The sequence below is a fragment of the Rhinolophus sinicus genome, linkage group LG17 (assembly GCF_036562045.2).
Source record: "Rhinolophus sinicus isolate RSC01 linkage group LG17, ASM3656204v1, whole genome shotgun sequence".
NCBI classification, from domain to species: Eukaryota; Metazoa; Chordata; class Mammalia; order Chiroptera; family Rhinolophidae; genus Rhinolophus; species Rhinolophus sinicus.
In genome coordinates this window covers 26,032,951-26,046,957 of record NC_133766.1, presented here as the reverse complement: position 1 = coordinate 26,046,957, position 14,007 = coordinate 26,032,951, and the positions used below count along the sequence as shown (strand labels likewise).

The 14,007-nt window shown below is 38.9% G+C and overlaps 1 protein-coding gene across 1 annotated transcript; it reads left to right on the top strand.

Moving 5' to 3' along the window:
• The first annotated feature begins 3,060 nt into the window (after positions 1 to 3,060).
• FCER1A (Fc epsilon receptor Ia) lies at positions 3,061 to 8,704 on the top strand. The gene is made up of 5 exons (XM_019716854.2): positions 3,061 to 3,180; positions 3,608 to 3,628; positions 4,570 to 4,824; positions 6,439 to 6,696; positions 8,243 to 8,704. Exons 1-5 carry the CDS (start codon positions 3,126 to 3,128, stop codon positions 8,440 to 8,442), a joined length of 789 nt encoding a protein of 262 aa, XP_019572413.1. The 5' UTR covers positions 3,061 to 3,125; the 3' UTR covers positions 8,443 to 8,704.
• The last annotated feature ends 5,303 nt before the right edge of the window (positions 8,705 to 14,007 follow it).

The following is a 14,007-nucleotide window of genomic DNA, read 5'->3' as shown; positions in this document are numbered from 1 at the left end:
AAGGCATCCAAATTGGTAAGGAGAAAGTAAAATTGTCATTATATGCAGATGACATGATACTATATAGAGAGAACTCTAAAGACTCCACCAAAAAACTATTAGAATTGATAAATGAATTTAGTAAATAAGTAGGATACCAAATTAATATTCAGAAATCAGTTGCCTTTGTATATACCAATCATAAAATATCAGAAGGAGAAATTAAGAAAACAATCCTATTTACAATTGCTTCAAAAACTATAAAACACCTGGGAATAAATTTAACCAAAGAAGTAAAAGATCTGTACTCAGAAAATTATAAGACACTGAAGAAAGAAATGAAAGAAGATACAAATAGATGGAAACACATACCATGCTCATGGATAGGAAGAATTAATATAGTTAAAATGTCCATACTGCCTAACGCAATATACAGATTCAGTGCAATTCCTATCAAACTACCAAGGACATTTTTCACAGAAATAGAACATATAATCCTAAAATTTATATGGAACCATAAGAAACCCTGGATAGCCTCAGCAATCTTGAGAAATAAGAAAAAAGTGGGAAGGATCACGATACCTGACATCAAATTATACTACAAGGCTACAGTAATCAAAACAGCATGGTACTGGCATAAAAACAGACACAGATCAATGGAACAGAATAGAGAGCCCAGAAATAAATCCATGCCTATATGGTCATTTAATCTACAACAATGGAAACAATAATTTACGGTGGGGTAAAGACAGTCTAGTCAATAAATGGTGCTGGGAAACCTGGACAGACACATGCAAAAAATTAAAGCTGGACCACCACCTTACACCATGTACAAGAATAAATTCAAAATGGATTAAAGACTTAAGTGTAAGATCTGAAACCATAAAACTCCTAGAAGAACATATAGGAAGAAACTTCACAGACATTACCCAGAGTAAGATTTTTACTGATTTATCCCCTCGGGCAAGGGAAGTAAGAGAAAAAATAAACATGTGTGATTACATCAAACTACAAAGTTTTTTCACAGCAAAGGAAACCATCAATAAAACAAAAAGGGATCCTACTGAATGGGAGAAGACATTTGCCAATATATATCTGATAAGGGGTTAATATCCAAAATTTATATAAAACTCACTCTACTCAACTCCAAAAAAACAAACAACCCAATTAAAAAATGGGCAGAGGACATGAAGAGACATTTTTCTAAAGAGGACATAGAGATGGCAAACAGACATATGAAAAAATGCTCAACCTCACTAATCATTAGAGAAATGCAAATAAAAACCACAATAAGATGCCACCTCAACCCAGTCAAATGGCTATCATCAATAAATCAACAAACAAATGCTGGCGAGCATGTGGAGAAAAGGGAACTGTTGGTGGGATTGCAGATTGGTGCAGCCACTTTGGAAAACAGTATGGAAGTATCTCAAAAATCTGAAAATGGACCTACCTTATGATCCAGCAATTCCACTCCTAGGTACCTATCTGGAGAAATCCAGAACTCTCATTTGAAAAAATGTATGCATCCCTATGTTTATTGTAGCCCTATACACAGTAGACAAGACAGGGAAACAACTGAAATGCCCATCGGTAGAAGACTGGATTAAGAAACTGGTACACTTATAGAATAGAGTATTACGCAGCCATAAAGAAGAATGAAATCTTACCATTTGTAACAATTTGGATAAACCTAGACAACATTATGTTAAGTGAAATAAGTCAGACAGAGAAAGACAAATACCATATGATCTCACTTATATGTGGAATCTAAAGAAAAGAATAAATGAATGAACTAATCAGAAACAGTCTCAGAGACATAGAGGAAAAACTGAGGGTTGCTAGATGGGAGGGGGTGGGTTTGGATAAGGGGAAAGGTGAGGGGATTAGAAAGCACAATCGGTAACCACAAGATTACCATGGGGATACGAAAGTCAATTTGGGGAATGTAATCAATAATGTAAAAATTTTGTAGGGTATCTGATAGACACTTGTCTCATTAGGGAGACCACCTCAGGGATGATGTAGATGCCTGATCACTGCATTGTACACCTGAAACTGAAGCTGAAACAATGAATGTCAACTACAATTATATATATATACTTACAATAAGTGGAGTACAGCGTTAGGAATCGAGGGAGTGGCAATGTAATGGCTGTGTGCGATGTCAGAGGGGTAGTCGATGGGAGAGGGGTTATCACTGTGTGAGGGATATAAATGATAAATGTTTAACTATTACATTGTTTTGTATACCTGAAACTAATTAAAAACTGTTAAAAAACAAGATGAATTAGTCAAAAGGGCCTTGGGGGAAGAAAAACTGATGGTGGATTTAAAGGAGAAAGAGTGATCATGCTGGAGGATTGGAAGATTAAAGTGGACACAAGCTGGGGAAAAAATAAAAAAATTTATGATCTAGGTTCCTATAAGTTATGTTTTAACATCTGCCTTCCTGTCTTGTTAGCACCATGAAAACCTAGTAGGATAGAAGAAGTCTCTGAAAATATATCAAATTTGGCTGGTCAGATACTGTATAATCAGGGAATCAGATGAAAATTTGTTAATTTATGGACCAATGGATTAGCAGAAGTTAGGTAACAAGAGGGTTGGTAGTTCTGGAGAACCACAACAGAATTTCAGCAATTGCTGGCCATACTCATGGACATGCATAAACAGCGTATCATTATGATTAAGAGTTTTACTCTATGGTTAAGTTTTTAAATGTTTGAATCCCAAATTAGCCATTTAGTACCCCAAGACAAGTTGATTAACTCTTTAAAGTCCAGTTTTTCTATCTACAAAATGTAGAAAATGAAGGTACCTGCTTCATAGGATTGTTGTGAGAAATGAATGAAATATCCCCTGCACCCCACTTTTCTAAGTTGCATTGATTGACAGTTTAAAAAAGCCTATGCCTCTCTCCTACCAGATTCCAGTTGTGAATATGGAGGTGGATGGGGAGTATAAAATTGCCCAGTTAGGCACCATTCTGAATATTATCTGCAGAGAAGGAGGCAAACCCAAGCACAGCTGATGAGTTAACCAGATATGACACAGAAAATATTTCCTTCTTCTTTTTGGTTTACAGTCTACTTTAAGGCCCTAGAATTTTGCAGCTCAGTCTGCTCTTGGAGGCCACAGAGGCAATGTCTACTCCCATGGGAGGCTCTGCCCTGCTATGGATAACTTTACTGCTCTTCTGTAAGTAGAGGTTCAGTTACCCCTCCTGGAGAGGCTAAAATGAAACTGAGGAGCCTCTAGGGTGGGAATGTTGACAGTATTAGTGGTGATTTTTTCTAGGCCACGTACAAACCATGGGGCATTTGTCAGGGATTTTGTAGTGCAGACAAGCTGGAGAGCAGAGGAAGTAAGGCTGAGCAACACCTAAGGAAGAAGTCAGACTGAAAACCTGATTTCTTGCAATTACTCTGGCTTCTCAGGGAGGGCAAGGGAAGGAGGATAGAGGAAAAAGAGAAGCTCCTTATTTCCCTGGATCAAATTCCTGAGAAGATGGTTGGCCCTTAAAATTCTGTGAATGTAGTCCTCATCACCACACCTAGATCCCAGTCCTCAGGAGTTCCAGAAAGCTGGGGATAGACACTAACTTATCCTTTTTGGACTTTTGCAGCTCCAGATGGTATGTCAGCAGGTGAGTCTTCTTTCCTTGTTCTCTCAGTGTTTCAATGTTTCTGGGCATAACTCTTCTTATACTGTTTCCTTTCATTCCAGTCTGCTCTTCCCTGTCCAACCCACTTTCCATTTCCATCTTGCCTTGTCTTCCTTCTTTTCTCCCATTCAAAAGCTTCTAATATATGAATTCATTCTCTCAAGTCACCACTTCCTCTTTTTATGCCAACAACCATATCTGTTGAAAATGTAAATATTTCAGCTTCTCTTTCAGGCAGTATCACATACTCTCATTCAGTTTTTACATCATCATCATCATTATTGCCATTTTATAATTGAGGATGCTGAAACTCAGATTCAGTGATTTTCTGGAGATTACACAGCTAACAAAGGACTGGATTCTAACATAAACCCCTCATCACACACTGGACACTTCTTTGGCTTCAGTTCAAATTTGTGTCACATCTCTTTGTTCTTGGAAGCCTTTTAAGAATTATCTTCTTGGTACTTCTCTCTACCCTCTAGAATTGACATATGTTGTTGCTTCACATACACTCACAACACAATTATTCATCTATTATTTACTGATTCATCCATTCAATGTATGAGCCATTGTGCTGAGCTATGGTTGAACATGACAGACATTGTCTGCCGGAAAAGAGAGTGCAGTCCTCATTTACCTATTCTGAAATTGAAATCAAAAGAATTAAAGTGAGTTATCCTACATCACACAGTAAATTTTTTTGTCTGTTTTTTAAATATCTTGTATTTGTGTCCTGTTTTTCTCACTAGGTTGGGAGCTCCCTGGGGCCACAATACTGTTTCCTTCTTCTTTTAACCATAAGGATCAGGATAGGGTCTGACTATTGATTGACTATTGGTATGTCTGTACTTTGGAGCCTAGACAATTTTCAATGATTTTTTTTCCCTCTGTGTCTCTTCATAATTTGATCTTCTTTGAAGCCACCTGGAAATCTATGGTGTCCTTGAATCCCCCATGGAATAGAATATTTAGAGGAGAGAATGTGACTCTTACATGTAATGGGAACAATTCCTTTGAAGTCAACTCCACTAAGTGGACCCACAACAACTCCATGTTAGTAGTGACTACTTCAAGTTTGGAAATCATAAGTGCCACAATCCAGGACAGTGGAGAATACCGATGTCAGAACAAAAATTTTATCCCAAGTCAACCTGTGTATCTAGAAGTCTTCAGTGGTAAGTTCCAAGGCTATGGAAATATAGATTCTCTCATGTGAAAAATGGCCCATCTGAATTTGGGAAGAAAGCAAGTTATTCCAAGGCTTAGGGTACCAGGATGGGACTCAGGGTCTCTCACTCAAGACCCACCCATTTCTACTCTTTCTACCTGCCAGCCCTTCTGCTTTTTCCCCCCTCAATGTTCTAGCAATCTCCCAATGTTATTTCTTTATTCTATTTGACCTCTGACTATATTTTCTACATAGGTGCAGATGTATATTACATGGTCAATAGCATGTTGGATATATGAACATTGCAAAAAGCTATATATCTGAAATAGGATCAAAAGGTTTGATTTAAAGATTTGCTCTGCAATTTCCGTGTGCAATGACCTGAATATTAGGTTGTATTCTTCACTGTGTGCATTCCTCAAGTCCTCTACTTTTACTTAGAAACAAATCTTTTGTTTGCTCCATCTTTATCACTTTTCTACTGCTAACAATTAATGTAGCATGCTTAGGCATATGTAAGTCAGTTAGTAAATGTTGAATGAACAAACTAAACATTTCATTTGGATGGTTAGGCTATTATCATATTTTACTTTATATTTTAAAATTTAAATATATATATTTAATATATAGATGGGGGTTAATTTTGCAATAACAGTTGACATTCAATATTATTTTATATTAGTTTCAGGTGTACATACTTTATTTTTTTCTCTTGAGTGAAAAGAGATATTTCAGCATCCCTATGAAAATTCCAAATACAAACCGAAGGAGTATAGAATAGCTTCTTTAGTTTCTTGGAGTAAAGAAAATTCTGGAAAAGTCCTCAAGGATTTCTCCTAAATAAAATATGATTGCAAACTAGCAACACTTTCATTTAAAAGTCTACTTTGGTGCATGCTTTTCAATTTTTAAAATGATGTTATCCATAGAATCTGACTCTTATTTTTTACTGATTCATTATTGAAAAATATTTGTTGAGTACTTACCAACTCCTAGGTATTGTGCTAGGCACTGGGGATATAATGTATGGAACAGACATGGCCGCTGACTTCTTTAAATATAGGGCCATATGCGGATAAGGACATTAAACAATTACACAAATAATTAATTAAAATTGTGATACATATTCTGAGGAAGTTTTGGGGCCCATTATGATTAATAATGAAACTGGAAACCCCTAGGAGGTAAAAGAGGACAAATCAGATACTACCCTAGGCTAAGACACCATAGGCAAAATAGGTTTATTTCCCTCTCAGTGACTAGAACTAACAACAATGAAGATAAAGGGAATACTGGGTTTCAGATGTTCCATGGATAGGCTCAGCTGAAATGTCAGAGAAATTTTATGGCCCCTGACTTACTCTTCAGGAAGAGACAGTATTTATCAATATAGAAGAAAGTTCTAAGGATTATTTTGTTTTCTTTTTATTGAACTTACTTATGAGCCCAGAAATGTATTAATGATGAACAACGGTTTCTGGTACACATGCTATGCATGACATCTATCTATCTATCTATCTATCTATCTATCTATCTATCTATCTATCTATCTATCTATCTACCATCTATCATCTATCTGTTCATTCATTGTTAAATAAATAACATAAAAAATGCTCTTTAGATTGGCTGCTCATTCAGTCTTCTACTGATGTGGTGTTGGAGGGTGAGTCCTTCCTCATCAGATGCCGTGGTTGGATGAATCGAAATATCTACAAAGTGATCTACTACAAGAATGGCAAAGCAATCAAGTACTGGTATGAAAACCACAACATCTCCATTACCAATGCCACAATAGGAGACAGTGGCACCTATTACTGCACGGGCATACTTTGGCAGATAAACTATACCTCTGATCCCATCGAGATTACTGTGAAAAAAGGTGAGTCAGTAAAGAAAAGGAAGTTAGTTAGTAAAGGAAGTAGCCCATAGCAGGGGAAGGGAGCAAAGACATCTGAGCCTGAAGTAGTTGCATCTTGTAGAATGGGAACAGCTGTGATACCTTGGAATGTCTACTAAACTTGCAATGGGGAGATCTGGGTTTTATGTAGTACATTTTTCAATCTCTGTCTTGGATTTTTTAAAAAAAATTATTTAATGGCAATAGTAATACCTGTTCACATTTTGGAATTTTTATGAAGACTAAATGTGGTAATATTTATGAAATGGATCTGTAAACTGTTAACCACTACACAAGCATAAAAAATTATAATTAGTTTTGATCTCAAAGTCATCTGCTGCTCCTGGGGTGAACACTTATATTTATTAAATTGAAAGGGAGTTTCAAAGTTGAAGGAACAAAGTCTGTGAAAAGCTTGAAGAGTCTATTCTAGCATAAAAGGGCTGTGAAAGGAAACCAACAAGTCAATAGGCTGTGTGCCTGTGTACTGGAACAGGAGAAAGAGGGCTTCATGAGGAAAAGATAGGCAGGTGGGCTACCTCTACAGCCAACGAAAAAGACTGTTCTTTCTAAAATTCATATAAGAGTGGGAGCCTTTGAAATATTTGCCTTACAAGGAGGAAATTAGACGTTTTGCCTTGCAAACTTGCCTCATACTAATGTATATGAAAGCATGACACCATAAGCTAGAATTAAGCTCTAATGGCAATTCTCTATTAATTAATTTGAGACCTAAGTGCTATTTGTCACTGGGCTTCCAGTATCCTTATCTATAAAATAAAGGGTTTGGTTTACACTCCCATAGAATTATTTGGGAAACTTAAAAAAATATTGATATCCATATTCTCATCCCTAGAAATTCTGATTTAATTGATTTAGATAAGGCCTGGACATCAGTATTTTTTAAAGCTCTTTCAAGTAATGGTAAGTGTACCCAGCATTGAGAACTACTGATCTAGGAGAGCTCTAAGTGATTTTCTGGCTTTAATATTCTGGGAATCCATAATTCTAGAATAATCACAAAAAATAGTACTTTGTAAGAGTAAACAGAGTAATAAAACCCACAAAATAGTGGAACTGGAAGGAAACTTAAAGATGATCTAGTCCAATATCTTCATTTCATCCAACAGGAATGCAAGAAATTGATTGATTTATTGATTGGTTGATTGAGAAATAAGACAGTGGTGACTCCCTGCCCTCATTCCGTCTCCTTTCCACCTCCAAATAACATCTGGATATTGGTCTTCTCAATTCCAAGAAAGGAGTCATATTTCCTGTGACTTTCCCTCTTGGGCATGTTGACTAGAGTAATTGTTGGAAAAGGGATGTGGAGAAATAGTCAGAGCTCCCTAGGATGCCAGGGAGCACAGTCTGAGGAACCCAAACTCAGGAGTGTTTTCTGTCTGCATCTAGATGCCACACCATGCTAGAAGTTGTAAGAACATGCTGGACCCTTCTCTTAGGGAAGATGAAGCCCTGAACCTCATTCTTCAATTTCTAATTTGAGTTATGTTTCTTGTTGCATTAGGTTCCACCATACCTCACCAAAGCAGCTACTACTGGTTGCAATTTCTTATCCCATTGTTGGTGGTGATTCTGTTTGCTGTGGACACAGGGTTGCTTATCTCAACCCAGCAGCAGTTCACAGTTCTCTTGAAGATTATGAGGACCAGAAAAAACAACAAACTTATAGGCCCACATCCTACGCCAGACCCAAAAAATGACTGATGTCATTGTTCAAGAAACACTTGCAATAGCAATTTATTTTTAGCATCAGCAATTGCTTCTCAATTATCAAGCACAACTCACAATGTACATAGAAAGATCTGTGCTCAAGGCTTTACAGAACTGCCTCATTAAGCCAAATGAAACTGGTTAAATAGCATGTAATAGTAAGTGTTCAGTAAACATCATTTGAATAAGTAAAAGTATGTATAGATTCATCTATTAGCATCTGTAAAAGAGAACTACAATTTAAATAAAAGAATTATAAAGCCATGTAACATGAAGCTTCTAAGTACTTGAGGCTTACTATTTTCTTTTTCTGCTTCTAGAGGTAAAAAACATGAAGTTCTAGATTAGAAATGTTCTCTCTTGACCATTGTGTGAGTTAGGAATGAGAAGATATGGTAGAGTGCTGGTGAAGTTGATCATTTTTATGCTCTTTCTTCAACTTACTATCCATGAGCTTCTAGTTCTTGGCAGAATCTAGAGCAGTCTTGAGCCATAGGACTCTGGGGATGAGAGTTAGACTAAAATTCCCTTGTAATTGTTTCATCCCTCTAAAACCTCCCAAAATTATATCTTGAATACCCTCTTGCAGCACCTGAACTAAACATATTGGAGAATTTTAGTGAATAATAATGATCAGAACTCTCAGCTCTGAAAATAGTCTAGAAGTGAATAAATCTCAGGCAAAGGATCTATACATTTTTCGTTTGTTAATTTCTCCTTTCATTTTATGTCCTCACAATATTATTAGAGGCTCAGGCTTCTCTCATGGAGAGAATGGGACTAAGTTTCAGCCACTTATAAAGCCATCCATTAGAAAAAGACTAAACTATGTATGAGAAAAAATGGATCCAAATCCTGGTTCTTCTATTTTCTCGTTTGTGATTTGGGAAAATGTTTGTATACCTCCACGGACCTTAGTATTTCATTTGTCATATAAGAATGATAATAGTTATCCTGTCAACCTTCTATTGTTCCTCTGAAAATTGAGAGCCTGTATCCGGGAGTTCTCTATAAATTGAAAAGATTTAACGGAACTCTAGCATGTATGAGACACAAACTTTGCTCTCTCACCCCTCCCCATTTCCACCTATGAATAGTTATACTGGGGGCTTGAGGGAACATTAGGGAAGAGAGACAACATGACATCAGTACTGACCATGAGTGTATAACAGTCAATGGGAGATCAGGGCACCTATGTTTTAAAACAATTAACACCAGTTTACCTGTTTTAGAACAATTAATAACAGAAGGAAGAAGTGACTCTAGGGTGCATTTTGTAAATATCCATGACACTGAAAAGTCCCACTTTCTAAAAAAAAAAAAAAAAAGTTTTTGTGCCACAAAGCATAAAGAAACTATTGGACTCTTTTTTTCTTTTTAAACACTGGTATCTGGTATGAACCACCTTAAACACACCACTTTTTAAAAAATCATTTCAGAGAAGTAAGAAATGACCAGATTTGCCATGAATAGCCTTGTCACCTGTCTTCATGTAAATGGGCCTGGGGAGTGGAGAAGAGATTTTTCCTGCATCAGTAGGCCAGGAAAAGTCCCTGTAGGAGTCTCCTTAGTCACCTCCTCTGTCCTTAATAAAACATAGGAGGTCTATTACAGGGAGTTTGGGATGACAGTCTTGTAGAGCATTCATTAACAATATCTTGCTTCACCGTGTTCTATACATTAAGCTCGAGAGCAAGTTACTTACTCTATTATTTGGTCTGAGACCAAAGAACCCAGAGTTAAGAACTAAAAGACGTTTAACATGGATAGAAACTCTAGGTTGGAACACATGCAATACATCTTCTAAGGGACTTTCTGGGTTTTTGAATATTAAAATTCACTTTCAGCTCCCCTTTTATATGCACTCCAAGCTTATGATGGTGTCGTGCGCGGAGGCCTGCTCGCCGCACCATTTTTCAGGCGGGGCGGCCTGCGGGGTCTCTGCTCCCGCTCCCCACACAAGAATGCAGGATATGGTGAGGCCAAAAAGGAACACCCACGGAGCCATAAGTAGGGGATTCATACCACTATGGTCTCACTGGAGGCTGGGCCCACCGGACGCACGGCCTGACGTCCGCCTTTCCGCCAACCAACCGACCAACGACTCTCCTCCACTCTCTCGACCCTGTTCCTCTCCTCTCTTCCGCTCTCCTCGGCTCTGCTCGGCTCCTCGGCAATCCTCAGCAGTCCTTGGTAGTCCTCCGTAGCCGCAGCAGTTATACTGGCGGCCAATCGGCTGACTGGCCACAGCCGACAGCCAATCAGCCACGATGGCCATCCACCACCCGAGCCAGCACCCTTCCACGTGAGGCCGAGAGCCTGTAAACTACTCTCTGGGGCTCTGTCCCCACAGATGGCCATGGACAGAGCACAAAACTGGAAGTTCAAGCTGCTGTTAACTAGCAGTGTGATTGGAGCAAGTTAGTTGCCAGGCTCTGAGATTCCATTTCTTCTTTGTAAAAAGAGAGGTTTGTGATGAGACAAGTAAAGAGTTAACAGAAGTGTGCTTGTGAGCTGGGAGATGGGTCAGGCAAAGAGTTAACAAGAGTGAGCTTTTAAGCTAGCAGGAAGAAGCTTAAAAATTAACCACTTGGCTCTGAATCCCCTGGCTAGCACGGCACCTGCAAGCTGACAAGCACCTTATATCCATCACAGGTGGAAATAGTACAGTCCCCAATTGCAAAAGCAACCCCCTCCAAAGTAACAAACACCCATCATAGATGGGAACAGAACAGTTCTCAATCACAACAGCAACCCTCTACAGGCTGACATCCATCAGAGATGGGAACAGGAAAGTTCCCAGAAGACAATTGTGATGGCAGCTCCCCTGCAAGCTGACAAGCACCCTACGTCCTGCTTAGAAAAATATAAAACTTGAGCTAAACAGAAACCCGGCACAGTTTTCCCCTGTCAAACTCCTTTTGCCAGCATTTCTCTTACCCCTCTGCCTCGGTGGTTGTCTATCAGACTCTGCCCTGGCAAACTTCTTTGTCAGTATTTCTCTCTGCCTGACTTTCAATAAACCTTTTCTTGCTCTTGTAGAGTCTCGTGAATGATTTCACGTTCTGTGAATGACCAGGGGCTAATTCTATGCCAAGATAGTTTGGACTAGGCGGTTTCTAAGTTCCCTTTTGTCATTCACTACTTAGGAACACAGTTTCTATGTGGTGGTTGTCCAGGCACAAAAGCTCATAATACATTCCCCAAGAAGCTTCAGTGTGAATTTTCCCTTCATCCTCCACACATTTCTCTCTCCCTTCACTGTGCTAGTCCATGTGCTGAATTTCAGGTTTGTCTCAGACTTATGCCTACCATTCATTTCTAGTTATTTTCTTTTTGATATTTATACCTCTCTTACTCCATAGGGAATGTGGAACACAGAGTTAGGGCTTGAATATTTCATGGACCCCCAAAATATGACATTTATAAATATGTATTTTTACTTTAATACACATGAAATACTATCCATCTATGCTGGAGAGGGAGTACAGATGTTATACAGATGGCTGGAATAGAAGTAACTCACCCCAGCTTCACCCTTGGGGCCTCCTCTGTTACCTCGAATCTCTTACCTCCAATCTATTACGAAATTGATCTAGGCTAATTCATAGAACAAATTTTCTCTCCCGTACTTACTGTTCCAAATTGGCTGCCACAAATCATAATGAACTAGTAATAATTAGGGATTATTTTATTTTAGTTTTTGAAAATCAAGTCAGTAGCTCCTTGCTGGTGGCCAATAGAAGACAAATTCCCTTGCCACTTCAAGAGTGGAAACTCAGACAAAAAAAATCCAACCTGTCAGTAGGTTGGGGAGCTGAATGCTTGAAGAAAGTCTCTGCTCTTTCTTTCTTCTTATAAAATGGGAAATGGGACTACAGGATCATCTCCTTGAATCCGAAGATTTGAGATTTGTTAACTTCCACTGACTTGTACTATCCTTGGCACACAGCAGACTTCATTCTAAAATTTACATTGAGAATGGCAGAGGCACTTGGCAGCCTGGGCCCTGGATAACCTCAGAGAGTAGTAATGTCTTCCTTCCTTAAGTTGTCTGTCCAGCACTGGACAGTTACTGACTAGGCCCAAGTCCCCATCTGGAGTTTCATCAATCTCCACATTTCCACTAAAAAACTTTTACTCTACAAACGTGCCCAGAATCACTATCAAGCTTGCTTGTATATGTCACCTATATAATCTACACCCTTTCCCTTCTTGAAAATTGGAATGGCCTATGCTTACTTTCAGTCTTTCCTTTATTTGCAACTTAAAAAATATCACTGAGAGTGGTCAACAATCTTACTGCAAAGTAAGAACACTGGACTACAATAAAATTGAAATTGCTCATAGACAAATTTTTAAAGAAAAAAGGATAATTTCTTGTGGATTCTGAGAAAAATTAATGTTTTAATTTTTAACCAGTTTCCAAGATGATAATACTAAATTACTGTGGGCTGAATTGAACAACAGTAAATATAGTTGAATTGACAGGATGAAAAAATTTTTTAATTAAAATACAGGAGGACTTACATCACAGAAATGGCAGCAAGAGGAGAGCTTCTTGAACTCTCCCCTGGAAGTTACAAGAAATTGAACAGCTATAATTCAACAAAGGATCCCCTGCACAACACAGAGGCACATCTGAGAGACCTGCAAATTGAATCACCTAAAGATGGGAAAATTGGGTGAGTGGGGGAGGAAGGAAGTAGGAAGTGCAGAGCTGTGGGCCATGGGACTGCAGGATGCAGACCGGAGCTCACTACAGTTGTGGGACAGGGAAGAATCCAGCCTGCAGGTGCACAACCTGTGGCTCACAGTCCTACCTGAGGGATTAACATATAATATGGCTGAACCTAGCACTCATGGCAGAGACCTCAGAGCAAAGACAGAATACAGAAGGGTGAGAATGGTGGTTTAGGCCCTCACTACCAGGCAGAAAACAGAAAACAAGGACACGGAGGCTGGCCACTGACTGCCACCCTCCCAGTGGTAGAAGTGGACTCCAGAAGAATCAGTAGGAGTGTCAGATTGAAGAACAGAATATCTACAAACCTGAGAACTTGAGCGATGATCCCAGAGCCACAGACTCACAGCACAGCTAATTCTGGAGAAAGAGAAGGAACTTTAGGGGCAAGACAACTGTGTGCTTGTAGTAGCCATTACTCAGAGCTGCAAATGCACCCACTGCCTCTCACAGCCCACCCACCCTTACCTTTCTGGGTGGATCCCTATGGGGGTAACCAAAGCAGCTGGAACAGAGAGGCTTTGCATGGGACTCCAGGGACAGCACTGAGATTTCAGAAGCTCAGAACTCTATCAACTTTCACATCCTCCCACAGAGACGGTGCCCTGAGGTCCAAGTAACCTACTCACAGAGGAGAAGCTGACATTCCAGGGAATTTTCCATTGTGTGAGAAGCTGGAACAGTGCAAAAGAAAAAAAAAAAATGCTACAGCATGAGAAAAAAATAAAAGGCTACAGATGGAGAAATATAAAATATTCCAGCAACACCTACTGGAAACAAAAGAAAGACCTTTTCACATCAACCTGCTACAGAAC